This window comes from Pseudorasbora parva, chromosome 4, assembly GCF_024679245.1.
Source record: "Pseudorasbora parva isolate DD20220531a chromosome 4, ASM2467924v1, whole genome shotgun sequence".
Taxonomy (NCBI): domain Eukaryota; kingdom Metazoa; phylum Chordata; class Actinopteri; order Cypriniformes; family Gobionidae; genus Pseudorasbora; species Pseudorasbora parva.
Window position 1 is genome coordinate 11,362,649 of NC_090175.1, and position 20,433 is coordinate 11,383,081.

Below are 20,433 nucleotides of genomic sequence, written 5' to 3' on the forward strand. Positions count from 1 at the left end.
ATTTGTATTAGTTACGGTGTTGACATAGGCTACAGCCTAGGCTGTAAGAAAAATAAATGATTGCACGGACAATTCCTATCCAGTGTCTCTCTTTCTGTAAGGGAAATTTAAAAGATAGATTCTGGAAACAAAATCTAAATTTAGCTGGATCAGTCGGGTCGGGAATAAAATAATTTATAGCGGGTGAGCACGGAGTGAATTTTGCGCGAGCGGAATGGTGCGGTGCGGAATAGCGGGAGCAGGAGGAAAATACAGCCCCGCGCAGATTATATTTTGAAGGCTATTTAAAGAAATGTTGTATGGGAAAAAAAGAAACAGCGAAAAGGGTGATAATGGACTGATTCCTCTTCTTGAGATAATGGTTGAGAAATAAATAGCATTTAAAAATTGGGAAATTAAAGTTTATCTTGCTCAGGGCAGGGAACTGGGAACTGTGTGAATGCACTAACGTTGGACGTTTTATTTACTTCTAGCGCTTGCGCTGTTGTGTTCAATAGTACCCAGGCTACACTTGAGTTACCGACCGCTACCGTCTTTAACTGGAATCTGATCGAGTGCCGCGGGAATGCAGACCAGTCAAATCCTGTAGTCACCAGTGTGCTATGAATTCTGGGATAGGGAAGGCTGCGAAGTTATGGGAAGGTCCCATCTGCTGTACCCTTCCTTTGCCTGAGAACCGAAGGGCGCATTTTGAAGTCGCTCATGAATTGCGGCAGCCTTCGTCGCACCGCTGTGACGCAATCGCACTTCAAATGCGGCCTTCAGAGGTGCAGCTCTCCCTTTGGGACAGCCTACGTAGTGCCGCTGTGACGTAATCGCACTTCAAATGCGGCCTTCAGAGGGTGCAGCCTTCACATTGGGACAGTCTTCGTAGTGCAGGTATGACGTAATCGCACTTCAAATGCGGCCTTCGAAGTGCGCGCACTTCACTTTGGGACACAGCTATAGTGTGAACATGAACGAAGAAGCTGATGAGACCGCTTAGCTTGGCCCCGTGGATGGGAAATTTTGTTTTTAAAAAACGAAAGGATGGAAGCGTCGACAAGAGCATGGTTGTGTGCAAGCTATACAACAAGGAATTTGCGTATCACCGCAGCACATCGAGCCTCAAATATCACTTGCTACACTTAATGGCAAACATTGCGCTGGTCTGCTGGACTGAAATAAATCAACAATATTTTGTTGATTAAGCTTATGTATTCAGTCATTATTCAATGGTATACTAGAAATCCATGTGAAAAATTACTTCTCATTGTTCTCAGGTCAAATATTTATATGCACTTAAAATGCGATTAATTTTGATTAATTAATTACAAAGCCTCTAATTAATTAGATTAATTTTTTTAATCGAATTCCGGCCCTACTTAATATTCTTGTTTGGCATTTTTTTTTTTTTTGAGAGAGGCTTGATTTTTATCAAGTGAGCCATTTTTGTTGTAGAATCAACACCAAAAACGTATGTCAAAATCTAAATATAATACATTTAATCTAAAGGTGTGGCCATCTCGTCATATTTTCTGATGCGTTTACACTACAAATGTTTTAGTAAATAACATTTTCACCTGATCTGACTCAAATTTGGGGTCAATATGAAATACATTGTAGGATGAGTTTGAAGAAAAATGTGATAGCATTAAAAATGTAATAACTCACATAAAGCCAAGAAATCAGGGAAAAAAGACAAATACATGTCCCTTAATAAATCCATGCTATAAATAATCATATATGATATTTCTCATTTAAAAATAGTTTATCTCATTTAGAATCAGGATTTTAGTCTATCTATCCATCTCACACACCAACAAGACAAATGCAACGTTCATCCATCAGATCTGTCGAATTAAATCTGAATCCAAGTACCTCAATACATATACATGAAGATAAACTGTTATGATGCGATATATTCTGCGACACACATTTATAGTCAGCCGTCTAATGCCACTTAATATCCAGAACGCTTGCAAACAATCCTGCTGCAGGGCAGAGCATCTCAGTACAGAAATCAATGAAACTACCGTCTGGGTTTTAGTGTCGACCACGGCTGGCCAGAATAGATGCATAACTCCGACAGTAGATGAGAAGAGATGGAGGTATGGGATCGATACGGAGCTGACGGAACAGGTGATAATATATTGACGGCTTTTATGTGAGGTCTGGAGGGATGGGGCAGTGTGTGTAAATGAAGAAGGAACTACAGAATAAGACTCAAAACGTCTGCTATAGCAACATAAAGCTGAAAAGGTTCTGAATAGAAGCTTAAAGGGTTCTGTCAGGCGCTTCATTTATAGAACCGTTTAGTCAGAAAGCCTTGGGTTCTAAATAGAATTTTTCTCAGATGATTCAAACTCAAATTATGATTTTCAGATCTTTATTGGTAACAGTGGTTGTTGGAATAGGTTTGTAAGGGAGCTCTTACATGACACTGAGTTATTTATCAGTAATAAGCACATCTGGCCATTTATGGTCCTTCATTTCTGTTTAGGAGAGTGGGCCAGTTTGTCTAAATTCAGCTTTTGGCTCCTCGAACATTTTCAGATAAATACAGTGCCCTTATTGTTACTGGACTTGTCTTTATAAAATTGTTACAACATGATTTTTTTTATATATAATTTCATGAAATGCCTCCATGAGGCAGAATAATTGAAAACATGCTGAAAGGAAAGACGTTCACTGAAATGTGCGGACAATAAAGTATTGAACAGGGTCACATGTCCTACATTACAACACAGCTCACTGTACTCTGAATGTAATGACTGCCAAATGCAAAATATAATTCATTTGAATGAGGTTCCCTGAAGGAGTATATGTAAAGACGATGACAACACACGTATAGTATGGTCCAAAAGGTGCAGAGTTTAGCATTTGTAAAAATAAAAATAAAAGTCATGAAGTGAAAATATTTATAATTATTGGCACTTTTTTGCACAGACATTTAGATGCTCTTCCGTTGAAGCTCAAAAAATAATAATAATGTAAATATATTTCTCACTACTCAAACTGTTATAGCCTACTGATTATTAATGCATGAATATTCATTTGTAAAGGATCAATTAAAAATATGGAAAACTTTGGGTATTTTTTTTTTAAAGAAATCTAATATTTTATTCAGCATGGATGCATTAATTTTCTCAAAAGACAGTAAAGACATTCATAATGTTAAAAAAACGTTCAAATCTTTTCACATTTTTCTAAATTTAGAAAGTTTTAAAAACTTTCTATTCATCAAAGAATCCTAATATAAATATATATATATATATATATATATATATATATATATATATATATATATATATATATATATATATATATATATATAATCATGATTTTCACACTTTACAACATTGTTGGTTACAATAAGCATCAAATCCTCATGTCAGAATGATGAAGGATCATTTGACACTGAAGATGGAGTAATGATGCTGAATTCAGCTTTGATTACAGGAATAAATTACACTAACATATATTAAAATAGATATTTTAAACTGTACTATTTCACAGTATTATTTTTTACTGCATTATTTATATTTATTTAAATACTGTATTATGCATTTTTAACATTTGTCCCAACTAAACTGAACTCGGTTCATTCATGGTCTGGTTTACACTTCTAAGGGCTGAAGTGTAAAACACACCCTGTATTTGAATCATTAGTGACCCTTGGCCTCTGCAGAGAAGAGTAATGACAGAGGAACATTAATCTGGGCTGGAAACTATATGCCTCTTTTCCCTCATGGCAGTCAAGGTCATGTAGTCCAAATTGGGCAGAATTTCTGGATGACTTTAGATTCCTGATGCCTTGTGCCATTAGCTTTGTCTATTGTTAAAATATTTTTATTTTATTTTAACATAGCGTTAAGTGAATTAATGTTTCAGAAAATTAACTGAACAGTTTTTCTGACATGCAAGTACCAGGTGAAGCTTAATGCCAAGTCTGGATTCTTGGAGCTGCTTTAAAGCCACGGCAGGATTACGTAATATTTGACCATTATTCATACCTGTCTTATGCTGATTATAACCATATGTTGCAGGATGGTATAGGTAAGAAACCCTGTGGTGATTTAAATAGTTGACATCTAAAGACATGAACTACTTTAGATGTTTTTTTGACAAAGTGCATGTTAAACTCCTTCACACACAGATGTTCTCAGGCGAACCTCAGCGGTGCGAAACTGTTCGACTCATCCAGCATAAATGATTTATCATTTACTTGGCAGATCTGGAAAATACTCTTCATGCTTAATAACTGTGATGGCACAGATCTGACCTAAAGCTCAGAGACTCTGGTTCTTGAGTGTTTTTCTTCTAAATCTTCTAAACTCATTATTTGATCAGACGGTCACAGAATGACACCATTAAATTGTTATTTCTGAAAGTTGCGAAATGCATAATCCAATTCTTTTTTTCCTTTTTTTTAATGAATAGTAGGCTGTATAGTATAGAGAATATACTAATTATTAGGCTAGTGTTTTATTCTTAAAAATATGTTTAAAAAATAAGAATTTATTTTTACACTTCACACCCCTTTATATCCCAGCATTTCCATTCAAACACACTCCGTGTTTTCCCCAGGTAAGCGACTCACTGTTGGTGCTTTCAGTGACAGAGAGGGCAAAATGCGCGCAACAAACTGTGATGCACATTATTCAGACTCAGACATCTTTCTATCAGAACCAGCATTAACTTCTTGAGCAATTTGAGCTCCAGTAGCTTGTCTGTTTGATCGGACCACACGGGCCAGCCTTCGCTCCCCACGAGCATCAATGAGCCTCGGCCGCCCATGACCCTGTGGCCGGTTCTCCACTGTTCCTCTTGGAGCACTTTTGATAGACACTGACCACTGTAGACCGGGAACAGCCCACAAGAGCTGCAGTTTTGGAGATGCTCTGACCCAGTCGTCCAGCCATCACAATTTGGCCCTTGTCAAACTTGCTCAAATCCTTACGTATGCATTTGCAGGTTAATAGCGCTTCTAAGTGATAACGGGCTAGCCCAGATGTTTAAAGTACCTTTTTATTAATAGAAAAACAGGCTATTTAAGTACATAATCTCCTAAAATTCCTTCTGATAAGCACAAATGGCCCATGCTGTCAACATCATTGTGTCATTGGTTGGTCACGCTGCCATCTGGTGGAAAGTTAGGGTTGTTACAGGGACAAATGATAACATTTTTCAACGCGCTTGTTTATAATTCACATTTGTACTAATTATGTAACTAAATGCAATTATGTACTTTTGATCTATCTATCTATCTATCTATCTATCTATCTATCTATCTATCTATCTATCTATCTATCTATCTATCTATCTATCTATCTATCTATCTATCTATCTATCTATCTATCTATCTATCTATCTATCTATCTATCTATCTATCTGTCGCTTAGGAACCACACCGTTCACCGTAGTTTAAAAACAACAATTTTAAAACAAATTTTAAAACAAATTTTCATTAATTGGCTTGTTTGTGTTTATCGTTAATATTACATATTCAGAAATAAAAAAGTCACTAATGTGATGGTCTCAATTCAGATTCACTGTAAAAAAAAAAATGTTATAAATATGTCTACAAACACATGCCAGCCGTAGGACCATCATGCCCAAATAAAGCACTCAAATTCCATCCGTCTCCTTCGTCTCTCTCTCTCTCTCTCTCTCTCTCTCTCTCTCTCTCTCTCTCTCTCTCTCTCTCTCTCTCTCTCTCTCTCTCTCTCTCTCTCTCTCTCTCTCTCTCTCTCTCTCTCTCTCTCTCAGAAAAGGTTTTGTCTTCAAAATGGTGACATTTGGGAAGAAAATACAGACATATTTAACACTTTCAAATTAAACCAAATACAGCCTAGATACTAGTTGGGAACGACATAATGGAGAGACGATAATTTCTATATTTGTTATACTCCTTTATTCCTTTAGAACTCATCTGACCCTGCCAGCAGTTCTCTCGTGTTCATGATTGGCCAGGCAGTCCAGAGGCCTCAGCCAATGAGACTTGTACAGTATGACACAGGGACAGAGGGGCATTTAAAAGATGGAGTCGAACTCCTGCATCCCAGGAGCATCTACAGGACTCAACTCTACAGCCGAGACCATGAGCACTCAGTTCAGCAAAGGACCCACTTTCGGACTCTCAGCTGATGTCAGGAATAAGGTATGTGTATTTTATGATACAAATGCAGTAAACTTAAAAGCCCTGACAGCGTACAATGTTCTTCCTGCTATAAATTGATGATCCTGATACTTTTCTTCAATTTCTCACTATTCAGAAGGGAAAAAAAACTACAATATATTGCACAGTTAGAATTAATAAGCTAAATTTCTTCTACGTATGTGTGTTAATTGCACATTAGAGGTTGTCATTCATCAACTTTCCCCACATATTCATTTACTTGAATGTATTTAAAACAATACAATTGTATGTATGCATAAGTAAGCTAAATAAAAATCAGAATAAATCTAATATTCTACTTGAAAGTGCAGTGAGTACGAGCTTTTAAAAACAACATTGAACTATGAATAATAATTCATTCAATCAGACTCTCACACACACAATAAAACAAATAAATTCAATCCAAAAGTACTGATTCACAAAAGCATGAAAAGAATTAGACATTAAAAAACTTTCCATTTTGGTTGAAAGTTGCATAACAGCAACATTTCCCAAAACTATTGTCTATTTATTGATGCCATGGGTAATAATATCTACAGTATTGTTCTTGCTGTTATTAAAATTATGGTAAAGTATAAGGGCAAAACTGTTACCATAGTCTAATAAAGCCGCATAAAGGATTTTCTTTTTTTCCCCGCAAACAGCTTGCATACATAATGTTAGAAAAGCATTAGGTTAGTAACCAATTAAATGTTTTAAAAAAGCACTTATTTGAACTTTTCATTACTTGACATGGCAGCTGGCACAGAAGTATGACCCTCAGACGGAGGAAGCCCTGAGGACGTGGATCCACGAGGTCACAGGTCGAGCGATTCCTGGCGATTTCATGCAGGGACTAAAGGACGGTGTGATCCTGTGCGAGTGAGTTGGCCTGGTTCCACAGACAGGGCTTAGATTAAGCCAGGATTAGGCCTTAGTTCAGTTAGGGCATTTGAGTAGCTTTTATAAACATGCCTTTGAAAAAACAAACATTACTGATGTGCATCGTGAAACAAAACAAATGACATGTTTTAGATATGCTGTCAGTTAAAACAGCTCAAACATGCATTTTAGTCTGGGACTAGGCAGTAAAACCTGAGGATTGCGAAAAATCTCTTTGCCTGGAAAGCAGAAAAAGAATAAACATTATATTTAGGGTTATTTAGGGAATGTTAATCACAAAAAAATAACTATAGCATTCATTTTTAGTCATTATAAATAGTAATTTCGATGAAGCAGAAGCAAAAAATAAAGTGGATATATATTAAGGCAAGGGGGGGGGGGGGGATTCAAGGGTCACATAAAGACCTGCACTCACAACATTTTTGAGCTTGGCATAATTGCTCTTATATGGTGTTCGTCCACTAGGTTGATCAACAAACTCCAACCTGGATCCGTTCCGAAGGTCAATCATTCATCCCTGAACTGGCACCAGGTAGTGTGCAATGTTTGAATTTTGAGGCATCTCTTGCATTGCTCCTAGTCAAATGTGTGTGCATACTATGTTTGAGGATGACCTCTTGGGTTTCATGTTATGAAATATTAGGCAAATCTTTGCCGTTTTAAGAATGCGGTATGCACTGTTTAACTGTAAGAAACGCAGAGAATGTAGACACTGGATGAGTGTACAGAAGTGAAGGCATCTGATTTAACGTCTGCTACAGCCTGGCGTTCTCGTTTGCACTGTCAAAGTGGTTATTGATTTACATTGCAAATAGCTACAGAGGATTAAAAGAACATGCAATTAATATTCTGCATTAACAAGGAATGCAACACAAGAGTCAAACTCATCTAATGGATGGACGTTTTTACCCCATGAACTCTAGTCTGTTTAAAGTACTTCAGATGTGAATCTACAAATATTTCTGGACATAGCATAGTGCTATCTATGAGACAAGAAGATTTGGGTAAAATTTGGACTTTACACAGGGATGCATTCATCCCTAACTTACTTATATTTCAGTTATTTTTATCTATCCCCTCAATCTTTCTTAGTTGGAGAATATCACTCAATTTGTGCGAGCCATTGGTGAATACGGCCTGAAACCACATGACATCTTTGAGGCCAACGACCTTTTTGAGGACATGAACCACACCCAGGTCCAGTGTACCCTCATCACTTTGGCTGGAGTGGTGAGAAAAACTAATTAACTCTTTAATATGCAGTATAAATTAATATAGTCTGCGTTACTGGTCTTACACAGTGATCAACCATAAGCAGATTACATTACTTGCCACCACAGCATTATTATATAAATATAAATAAAGAATCATCAGGTATTATTATCGGACAAAAGTTTTATATCTGTGCATCCCTAGAAATAAAAAAAACATTAGATCAATCAGACAACAGATGCTACAATTATAAACTCAAAGCATCTGCTCTGCTCCATATACAGCACGTGCTGAAGAGTCGCAGGAAGGAGTCAAGGTCATGTTGTAATTACTGTAAAAAGCTCTTGTGTCTTTGTAAAGCTTGTAATTAAACCTTGTAAGGTGTGAATTTTCTGAGAGCTTCTACTTGCATCATATAACCTCTGCATTCATTTAGGCATTGATAGTGTTGCCATAGAAAGGCATAATTCCCAGCTCTGAGTAACATTGTGTGTTGTCATCTCAAAATTACGGTAATTACAACATGGCGAGAATGCAGCTTCAGATTTCATTTATCACATGAGGAGAGTAACGAAAGATGGTGCGTACATGCAATGTGTATTTCACAATCTGCTCAGTTACTGGGATTTTCACGCACAACCATTTCTAGGGTTTACAAAGAATGGTGTGAAAAGGGAAAAACATCCAGTATGCGGCAGTCCTGTGGGAGAAAATGCCTTGTTGATGCTAGAGGTCAGAGGAGAACGGGCCGACTAATTCAAGCTACTTTGACTGAAATAACCACTCGTTACAACCGAGGTATGCAGCAAAGCATTTATGAAGCCACAACACGCACAACCTTGAGGCGGATGGGCTGCAACAGCAGAAGACCCCACCGGGTACCACTCATCTCCACTACAAATAGGAAAAAGAGGCGACAATTTACACAAGCTCACCAAAATTGGACAGTTGGAGACTGGAAAAATGTTGCCTGGTCTGATGACTCGATTTCTGTTGAGACTTTCAGATGGTAGAGTCAGGATTTGGTGTAAACAGAATGAGAACATGGATCCATCATGCCTTGTTACCTCTGTGGTGGTGGTGGTGTAATGGTGTGGGGGATGTTTTCTTGGCACACTTTAGGCCCCTTAGTGCCAATTGGGCATTGTTTAAATGCCACGGCCTACCTGAGCATTGTTTCTGACCATGTCCATTATCCCTTTATGACCTCCATGTACCCATCCTCTGATGGCTACTTCCAGCAGGATAATGCACCATGTCACAGAGCTTGAATAATTTCTTAACAACATGACAATGAGTTGACTGTACTAAAATGGCCGCCACAGTCACCAGATCTCAACCCAATAGAGCATCTTTGGGATGTGGTGGAACGGGAGCTTCGTGCCCTGGATGTGCATCCCACAAATTTCCATCAACTGCAAGATGCTATCCTATCAATATGGGCCAACATTTCTAAAGAATGCTTTCAGCACCTTGTTGAATCAATGCCATGTAGAATTAAGGCAGTTCTGAAGGCGAAAGGGGGTCAAACACAGTTTTAGTATGGTCTTCCTAATAATCCTCTAGGTGAGTGTAGTTTAGCTGGTCTGAGATCAGGAGTAAGGGACATCGTCTACCAACACTGAATATCAAATTTTATTAATAAAGGAAATAAATGCCCATCTTGTTTATTATAGGCTTGGTCACGAAAATGGTGCGAATGCACCTATAGTATCAGGAGGTGAACAACAAATCCTTAGTGCCATTGACAAATATTTTATCTTGTAGAATGTGTGGTAAAAATGCTCCCTATACACAGAGTACACGTGATCGCGGAAGTAAAAAAGTTTATATAGACCTAACATTTCCTCAATATGTGACATCCATAATAAGCAGCTTGAATGACCTGGAAATACAATCCAAAATATCTAATGCTCTTACTGCTGTTTTTTTTCTTTCTCCATGTTCTCTCTTCGCCCAGGCCAAGACTAAAGGCTTCTACACAAAAAGTGACATCGGTGTGAAGTATGCAGAAAAAAAGCAAAGGAAATTCAATCCTGGCCAGATGAAAGAAGGGGAAAGCATTATCACTCAACAGGTCACATGACAAATACGTGGAAATAGATGCCAAGGCAGCTGGAAAACTAAAAATACTTTGAATAATGGAAGAAGAAGAAAAAAAGAAAAAGAAAAAAACTTAACATGCAATTACACAGAAATGGAAATTAGTCTAAACTAGACAAAGATCAAGAGTATGTAAATGAACTATTGGAATTACAGTTGCGTTTGATATGGACATAACGCAGTCTCTGCTTCTGTAGCTATGTAGCAAAGACAATGAACACATAGGTAACATTTTATTTTAATAGTCCACTTTAGACATTCTAAAGTAACTTTGCAACTACATGTCAACTAACTCTCATTAGAATATTAGCAGACTTTCTGCTTAATATCTGCTAAGCATTATATCATTTGAAGCCCCAAAATGTGCATCCATTATCAAAGTAATCTATAGAGCCCTGGGGGGTTAATAAAGGCCTCCGAAGCGAATTGACTAGTCTTTTTAAGAAAAATGTAATGTACTCCTAGGATGGCTTGAAGGTGAGTAAATCATGGTGTAATTTTCATTTTTGAGTGAACAATCCCTTTAACACCTAACCCTAACATAACAGTCTACTAGAGTTAGTCGACATGTATTTGTAAAGTTATTTGTTGTCGTTACTACTGTAGAATAGTACTTTACTACCTAAAGTGGTAACATTTTTCTTTCTTTTTTCTTTTTTTAAGAAGTAAATTCGGTAATATAGTGAAATTTTAAATAGCTGTTTTCCATTTCAATATATTTTAAAATATATATTTATAAGAATTTTGTTTAAATTTGTATTTATTCATGTGATGGCAGAGCTGAATCTTTAGAAGTGTCACATGATCCATCAGAAATCATTTTAATATGCTGATCAAGAAACATTTCTTATTATTATCACAGCTGAAAATATTCAGGAATATTTGATGAATCGAACGCTCATAAAATTGACGTCAAAATATTTTATAACTTTATAAATGTCTTTTCTGTCTTTTTGATCAAATTCTCATCTGATTCGCAGATGGGCTCCAATAAATTTGCCAGCCAAAAGGGCATGACCTCTTATGGAACCAGACGGCATCTCTACGATCCCAATATAGGCATGGAGAAACCCACGGATCGATCAACTATAAACCTCCAAATGGGCACAAACAAATGTGCCAGTATGGTGAGGGCACATGCTGCATTAAAAATCGCTGTAATTATGAGACGAGCTATAATAAATGATATGTCTTGAAAGTTCCAGAACTGTTGTGATTACAATATATTTAATATTAACTACGTCTTTGTCCTGTTGTAGGCTGGAATGTTTGCCCTTGGTACGGCAAGACAAGTGACAGAGAAGAACGTGAATCTAGACCCGGTGGACATGACAACAGTGTCTCTGCAGATGGGAACCAACAAAGTGGCGTCCCAGAGCGGCCTCACTCCAATGGGAGGCTCTCGTCTAGTGTACGACCGCAAATACTGCGCCAAGCCTAATGAGCAAGACGGCATGGATTTCCTTAATTAATGCACTTTGGTATTCAGCATTGTTAGACAATGTCCCTTTCTCCTGATCTCAGACCAGCTTATCTAAATTAAATCTTTACGTGGATGATGTAGGGATGCATTTTCTCTCCTTAATTAGAAAAAACAAGCTGCTCTCTGATCAGTTTAAAAGGGGTCATCTACCAAAATCTTCTAACTCCAAATCAACTGGTTTAGGTGCTTCATTATGGATCAGACATATTTTGCCTTATACGGCATATTAACTGTTTACCTTTTTTTAATATATATATATATATATACCTTAACATTGTATGTACCCATATTGTTCCAAATATAAGACGACCCTCCCTTTTTCAAGATTTACCTTTTGGAAAGAGGCTGTTTGATGAAGATGATGTAATTTTAATTTTCATACTGCATATTTTTGACTTTTAAATGTTTGTATTGAAATTATGGTTAATACTAGTAAAATGTACCAATGGTCACATTTTAAAATAATCACTTTTTGGCATAGGCTACCATAAAAATGACCTGTAGCCCATCTGAATTAGGCTATATATCAATTAGGCTGTCCATCTAATAGTGAAAACCATGTACCCTACCAAAATTTAATAGAACAGTAGAAGTGAAATCTTATTTTTAATTCAGGGGCCAGTTGTTTGAAAAGTTTAATCTGAATTAGAATGGTCTGAATTTGGAAATCCCATATTTTGCTATCCGTGATTAGGTAATCCATTTTACTTAGTGAAAAAAGTAAGTGAAAAACTTAGTGCTGGTTTTTCAAAGCTAAACTGGATCAAATCATTCTGATTCAGATACATACTTTTTCAAATAACCAAGTCTGGATTACTAGTGAGCCTCTAAATGGTGATGGAAAAAAATATGAGATGGGGAAAAAATTTTTTTAATGCTTTTGCATTCTTCACCCGAGAAACTTTGTGTTCACTCACATCTCTTATGATGTAGAAAAATGACTAAGTTTTAAACAACAATGAACATGTTGATACTAAGGTAATGAAAGCATAAAATGGTTTTGTTATTGTTCTGAAGCAGGGTCACATTTGTCCCTCACATTTGGTCCCTTGTCATCAGTTAATAATTGTTATTCTTTAGGGTCATTAAAGGTATAGTGTATTTTTTTTATTTTATTTGACTTTATCTATTTTTTGGCCCTCCATCGGTTAAAAAACTGCTTGCATTTTGCAGAATAACATTGTTTTGGTTGTGCTTCAGCTCTAACATCTGATTGCCTGGAAGTCTGATGTGGGACATTTCATTTGGGATATTCCCACGTCCAACCTCGTAAATTGTATGAAGGATTGATGAAGTATTGACTCATTTGTTGTAATTGTTTTAAAATTTGCATACCTTTAGAGAAAAAGAGGTTTAATCATTCACACTGATGCATGCTGATGTCTGTTCAGAATATACACCACTTGTGTAAGTTTTAAGGAAGTGATGCAATGTGTAGAGGAAAGTGTGGAAGCATTTGACACACATTTGATCTTTTCAGCCTGTGTTTGCATGTCTGCTTATGAGAATTGTGACATCTTCTGGCCAAAAATGTAGTGTTTAAAATGTCTCAGCAGAAGGAAACCAAGATTCCTTTGCAACTGCATATCTAATTAGTTTGTTTAAAAAAATGCTCAAAGGGTAGAATAGCATTAAAGAGAAATCTTACTCTGAGTAGTAACTCATATTGGTTGTCTTAGTTCTACACTGTTTTGTATTAGGACATCCTTAAAAATCTACTGACAGTTACATGTTACAGTGATAGAACTGACTTTAATACCATAATATTGAATGATTATATTGAAAAACATACTCTAAGGTTCTTGAGAGAGTATGGAGTTAGAATTGTCCATGTGGTACCATTTCCAAAAACACGATTTTATGGTAGGCTATTTTAGGCACTTTTCTTTAGAATAGCTACTCTCGAATTTACTTTACTGCATTCTGAATACAATATCTACCGTGTTTTTTATAATAGACAATAAACAACGACCCAGTTAACGTGTCCTCTATTTTTTTTTTACTCTGAAATCAGTGAATGAATTTGTTGTATCGCAAACCTTCAGCTGGTAGGGGGAGCCACTGACACAAAAGGTAAGGGGAGGGAACAGATTTGCCAATTTTGTGATGTGAGGTCCTACCATAAAGTCCTACTCATGCATTGTAACAGTTTCAAAGAACCCCATGAGAGGAAAAAAAGAAAGAAAGAAAGAAAAAAGATTCAGTGATTATTTTACGCCGTGACGCAATAACAATTTGTGCCGTTTGGTGACCATGTTCAACCGATTCACTGAACAGATCCAACTCACAAGAACGATTCGTTCACGAACCGACCGTGGCACCGTGCATGTGCTGTCACTTGATTTCGGCAGACATGTCCAAACAGGTATTATATCAAAACATTCTCACATTTTGTGGTATAAAAGTAATTCGTACCTGCAATGACAAATATGCTAAGGCGACCACGCGCGTTAAATTGGAGTTTCTGCGTTTGCAGTTAGCTTCAGTTAAACAACATTGAAACACGTTGTACGTTCCTTGGCCGTTTATGAAAACTACATCTGTTGACCTAATTGTAACATTTTGGAGATTAGCATTTAGCCTGCAAAAAATATAATTTAATTATATTAACGCTCCAAAATATTACACAAACTTCTGGAATTCTCTCCTCATTGGTCACCCACGTCAATCTGGTCACCTATTTTTGTATAACGTTAATGAGCTATTATTTGTCACTGGCGAGTGCACCCGATTTCGCATATAATACTGTCCAAAATGAATGAATGAAATCTCACAAATTGTTTTGAGTTGAATTATATTGAGAAGACAGAATGACTCTGACCGATCACAAACAACTATTTTAGTGTAATAATTTGTAATAATTTATTATGCATGGTTTAAAATTAGTATGGGTGTTCATTATCTGTCCCTCGATGACAGGCCCGATTTGCGATTATGACTTAGTGGTTTATGGTCCCAAGTTGGGTTAACTTGGAAACATTAGCCAACTGTAGGCCCTATGTGGCTAATGAAACAATAGAACAGAATTCCAGTAATGTAGGCTACGGTGTCTAATACTTTTTTGTTCCTAAAGTGCAATACAACGCTGCTTTACTTTTCTAATCCGTTCTTACTCTTACTTATGTGTGTATTCTCAGATGTCATTTAAAGAGCTGATGAAAGTGTTAGGGCTGGGAGCCGTAGCTTTTGTTCTGGGGGTGGACTGGCTGAAGCGGCGTCTGAGAGTCTCTCGTGGGCCCCTGAAAGAAGTCCTGTTCTTTCCTGCACCCCATGTCTGTGTCGAACACCTGTTCTCACGCAATAGATGTTTACCCTGGTAGTTTTGTCCACTTTTTCTAATCTTTTTCTGTAATAATGTGTTTAAAAAACCTAATTTCTCTGCTTTATCTCGTCCCTCAGTGCATGTCCCCTTCCGCATGGCGATGAGACGTCCTTCTCCAGGCTCCTCGAGCATCTCCTGTCCGCGCGTAGGTCACTGGACCTGTGTGTATTCTCCTTCTCTCACATGGAGCTGAGTAGGGCGATTCTCCTCCTGCACAAACAGGGGGTCATTGTACGAGTTGTTACGGACAGAGACTACATGACCATCACTGGATCTCAGATCGGCACCCTCCGTAAGGCAGGTGTGTGTATGTATATATTTCAGTCATGACAACAACAAAAAAATTGGGATGATAATGAATATAGCAATATTAATGCATTTGGTCTTAGAGGACTAGACCTGCTATGCTGTTGTTGCAGAGCAAGTATGGACTTCATACATAATCATACATAAATCCTCTAGCTGGTCTAACCAGGTGGAGCTGGGGAGGTGAAGGGGTTTAGAGGAATTAGCTGCTGCAGGACCAGTTTACAGTTAACAGCGAACATTGAACCAGACTATTTAATTGTTGAGCAAGCAATCTCAATGGCTTCAGGATCAGCAGAGGCCAATCAGTTTGTGCCATGTAACTATATAATTGATCGCAGATTGGAAGTAAAAGACTTATCAGCCTAGCCTAGAAATCTAGACGTACCCTAGCGGCAGCAAATCTAATCTGCCCGCAAGTGTTGTCTAGCAACTCTCAATACCCTTCAAACTCTTGCCGGGCCAATCACATCGTGTATAGAGTCAGTGGGCGGGGCCATAATGACGACGACCGAGTTGCGTTTGCGCGCTTCTAGTAAACACAGAAACTGGCGAACGGTGGCGGTCTTTCGAATCAGCTTTGACCGCGACTCTGGAAGACTTGGAGTTAAGCTTTCCTCTGAGAAAAGAACAAAGAACGGCACTGAAGTCATTCTTAAAAAGGGAAGATGTGTTCGGAGTTTAGCTGACCGGATACGGCGAATGTTTAATCTATCAACAAGCTTTGTTTCACCTTCATTGCTCTGGTTGGTTGTAGCGCTATCCTATCGCGTGCAGAGGGAGTTTGAAAGACAACCGTTTATCCGCCCCTCGGATTGAGCCGTCAATGGTAAGTTTCCAGACCAAACATCTTGATGTGGGTCTAGCTTGTCAGGCTACCTGAATATAGTTAAGTCATGAAACTCTAGAGGGAGCAGGCTGATAATACCCTGACAAGCTAGACCCACATCAAGATGTTTGGTCTGGAAACTTACCATTGACGGCTCAATCCGAGGGGCGGATAAACGGTTGTCTTTCAAACTCCCTCTGCATGCGATAGGATAGTGCTACAACCAACCAGAGCAACGAAGGCAAAACTCAGAACACATCTTCCCTTTTTAAGAATGACTTCAGTGCCGATTCTATACACGATGTGATTGGCCCGGCATGAGTTAGGGGAATACAGCTCAGAAGTGTATTGAGAGTTGCTGGACGACACTCGCGGGCAAATTAGATTTGCTGCCACTAGGATGCGTCTAGATTTCTAGGCTAATATTCAGGTGTATCTCAAAACAATTTGAATATCATGGAAAAATTGTTTTTGTAATTTAATTCAAAAAGTAAAAGTTTCATATATTCTAGATTTATTAGATATAAAGTAAAATACAAATTAATATTTTATATATATATAATTATTATTTATTTATTTATTTTTATTTTATTTTTTATATATATAATGGCTAACAGCTCAAAAAATGTATGTACAATACAAAAATTGTCGAATTCTGAAAAGCATATGATGCACTCAATACTTGGTCGGATCTTGTTTCGCACAAATTACTGTATCAATGTGGCGTGACATTGAGGCAATCGGCATGTGGCACTGCTGAGGTTATTAAAGCCCAGGTTGCTTTGATAGCAGCTTTCAGGTCATCTGTATTGTTTGGTTCAGCGTTTCTCGTTTCCATAAAGCTTGAAATACTCTAAAATCTCCTTTTAGATGACTGCGTTGACTTTGGACTTGATAAAAGTGGACCAACACCAGTAGATGACATGGCACCCCAAATCATCACTGACTGTAAACACACTGGACTACAAGCTAATTGGATTACTGTCTGCATGGCTTGAGCGTTTTAATTTCGGCTCCAATGTTAACAGGTTAGAGCTTGCCTTGCACAATGCCTGCATGACGCGCTGCTCGAGCCGCGCCGAAAACGCATGCATTCTTGAAATAGAACCAGCACATATTTTTCACGTGACATGCAAGCTTGTTGGAAGCGTTTTTAATATAACTTCGATTTTATTCGTCTGAAAGAAGAACGTCATATGCACCTAGGATGACTTTAGGGTGAGTACATTTTTGAGTGACCTAACTCTTTAAAAATATTTGTTGCATAATTATGAATACATTTACAATTTATTATTAATTCAGTGTATATAGAGGTCTATGTTTGGATGAATGTTTTGGTGGAGCTCTGCCCCACCTACCAATACAGATGAGCCACGGCTGGAAAGGTGTTCATAATGTTTTGGTGTATCTGTATATACTGTATGTGTGTCTGTGTGAAATACTCTTCTAAACCAAAGAAGAAGTTATATTAGTCCTGAGCATTACTTTAAAAAAAATAAATACCAACAGAAATGTCTCTGATTTTTAAAAAAGAATTTATAGATGTTTTCTTATTTCTTATCCAGAATTTCAAAAAATGTTAAAAACCTCATTATTGTATTTAGTATGGGCCTGTCTTCACACAGTTGTTATGTAATATGAAATGATTTATAGTCAGAACGTGTACGACTGTTGCAAGTGGTAAAACTCATTTATACCTATGTTCTGTCTGGCTCAACCTCTGTTATTTCAGCACACACTGCTCTAACTTATGCAAGCGACTGCGGGCTGTGTAACTCACTGCCTGATGCATTCGTGCAGAATTAAAGGATCTAGGGATCCACACATGGCGGGTTTGACAGATGTTTATAAATCACATCTGTTGTTAATTTGCAAGTGCAGTTGGAGCTAATTGATAGTTTCCCATCTGTTTTCATTTTTTGTCATCTCTTTTACAGGCATCTGTGTGAGGCACGAGATGAGCACAGCTGTTCATATGCACCATAAGTTTGCATTAGTGGATGGCAAGAAATTGATCACTGGCTCCCTCAACTGGACCCTAACAGCAGTCCAGAGCAACAAAGAAAACGTCATGGTCACCGAGGAGCCGGAGCTCGTACAGCCCTATAAGCAGGAGTTCCAGAAGCTGTGGGAGGCCAATAATCCAGCCAATCACAAACCTCAAACCACAAACGGGCTGATAAGCAAATAGACCTGGAAGGTTAAGTGAATATATAGGGCTTCACGTTTACTCTTTTTTTTTTTTTATTACCTTAAGGTTGCATAGTTTATTTTACTTGTTGGATTGCTTTTAAAAAGTTAAAAGCTTTTTTTTTCTGACTGTTTGTCTTCATGGCAATCTCAACACCTTTAGATGTTTTCCATTCAAGTTTTTATGAAAAGTGTTTTTTATAGCAAATTTCATATTAAGTTCAATATATAATTATTATTATTATTTATTTTTTTAAAAGATGTACCCCAAGTAAAAACTAGTTCAAATAAAATAGCACCCATAGCTCTGCTTGTAAAAACATAGTGTGTAAAGCAAGCTGAAACCTGTGAGTGTTTCATAGCCATGCCTTTGATTGCTCAATTCCTGATGGTGCTCGGCCTTTGTGTTCCTCATCTGAGATTTTAGATAAGCTTGTTTCTGTAACTATGTACCAGAATATTACATTAAAATAAATACATCTAAATAAAACAAAGATAAAAAGTGACTTAACGTACTCAATGGATTTATTAAAATAAATATTTTACTCGATTTGCATTAGTTTTCATTAGCAGCTCATACAGTAATTAGTTGATACTTTTTTTAAATAAATGTATATATATATATATATAGTGTGTGTTTGTGTGAGATCTTTTTATAATTTATGCAGTTAAGACTGTAAATCTTTAACAACTGATAACTTTATTACATTTCTGTATATTGATTGTATATATAGGCCAGAGATAAATTACATTTATACTGGGTTTGTGTTTTAAGTTCACTTAAATTAAAATATGTTTTTTAAAGCCTAATAAATGTTAAAATGGATAGATTTTAATTATACTGTTATTGAATGCCTATCATTAATGTTTAAAAAAAAATCGATTTCATAGAGACATCAGTAGCAGTATTAGAAGGCTTCAGTGATACTGGCCTTCATTCATAAAAAGATGCCATTTAGTATTTAAAATATACTGTCTATTTCAATATACAGGCCTATATACATGTTGGTGCTTCTTCTCTTCAGTTCAGCCACACATTTTCTAGGGTTCAGGTCAGATTTAGAGGAACTGGGACAGTCATCGCAGAAGCTTCATTTTGTGCTCATCATGTATCTGAGGTGACAAGATGTCCAAGACCTCCAGTAAAAAAAAAATATATATATATATATATATATATATATATATATATATATATATATATATATATATATATATATATATATATATATATAAATTGAAACTCTCCTCAAAAGCAGATGATGTAGGGGTTGTTTGATAAATTTTTTATGGCTTTATGACCCTAACTAATCTCTGAAGATCTCCATCTGTGATCATTGGAGAGTCTTTGTCCACTCAAACTCTCCTTCTCTCGTGCATCTGCAGGCAGATTCATAACATCTTTAGTTTATTGGATCTTCTTAATTTTTGCTCTGAGGGTGGAAATGGAGATTTTCAATGCTTTAGCTATTTTCGATTTTGTGAAGCTCAACAATATTTTGCTGCACATCAGAACTTTAGTTTTACTCATTGTGGTCATTAGCTGCTCCTAGTTATTACCCTGGTGTGCTAAAAAAAAATAATAATAATGGGAATATACTTCAGAGATATTTTACCCATATTGTCTAGTTCCGAATAATATTTAGTAAACAAACACCATGGGCATTCGTAATAGCCTATATTAGCGTTAAAATCTCTTTCTAGTATATTCATGACATTGGCCCTAAATCTTGTAAAACTGTAAAACTCGATTTTAAAACAGTTATTTACTCCCCCCACCCTTTCACATTTTGAGAATGCTAAGGGCACCCGTTTCACAGAATGACCCGTATGTGTGTAAGATAATAATGCTGAGTGGCTGGCAGGGGACCTGTTGATTGGTTGCTCCGTAAGTGCAGGCTGGACGCTCGCCAGGGCCGCTGGCTGATCTGGAAACAGCCGCTGCCGTT

At 37.1% G+C, this 20,433-nt stretch overlaps 2 protein-coding genes across 3 annotated transcripts; both read left to right on the plus strand.

Annotated features, from left to right (window-relative positions):
- Positions 1-1,964: 1,964 nt before the first annotated feature.
- On the plus strand, positions 1,965-11,859 carry cnn1a (calponin 1, basic, smooth muscle, a). Its single transcript, XM_067442609.1, has 8 exons — positions 1,965-2,121; positions 5,908-6,142; positions 6,900-7,021; positions 7,508-7,574; positions 8,135-8,272; positions 10,215-10,331; positions 11,338-11,484; positions 11,617-11,859. Exons 2-8 carry the CDS (start codon positions 6,023-6,025, stop codon positions 11,827-11,829), a joined length of 924 nt encoding a protein of 307 aa, XP_067298710.1. The 5' UTR covers positions 1,965-2,121; positions 5,908-6,022; the 3' UTR covers positions 11,830-11,859.
- A 2,109-nt stretch (positions 11,860-13,968) lies between these two features.
- Positions 13,969-18,995, plus strand: pld6 (phospholipase D family, member 6). 2 transcript variants are annotated; one of them, XM_067442611.1, is made up of 4 exons: positions 13,969-14,205; positions 14,978-15,156; positions 15,240-15,463; positions 18,235-18,995. In XM_067442611.1, exons 1-4 carry the CDS (start codon positions 14,167-14,169, stop codon positions 18,486-18,488), a joined length of 696 nt encoding a protein of 231 aa, XP_067298712.1. In that variant the 5' UTR covers positions 13,969-14,166; the 3' UTR covers positions 18,489-18,995. The 2 variants fall into 2 exon arrangements, with proteins under 2 accessions (XP_067298712.1, XP_067298713.1); XM_067442612.1 differs by lacking the exon at positions 13,969-14,205 and adding an exon at positions 14,237-14,348.
- Positions 18,996-20,433: the final 1,438 nt, after the last annotated feature.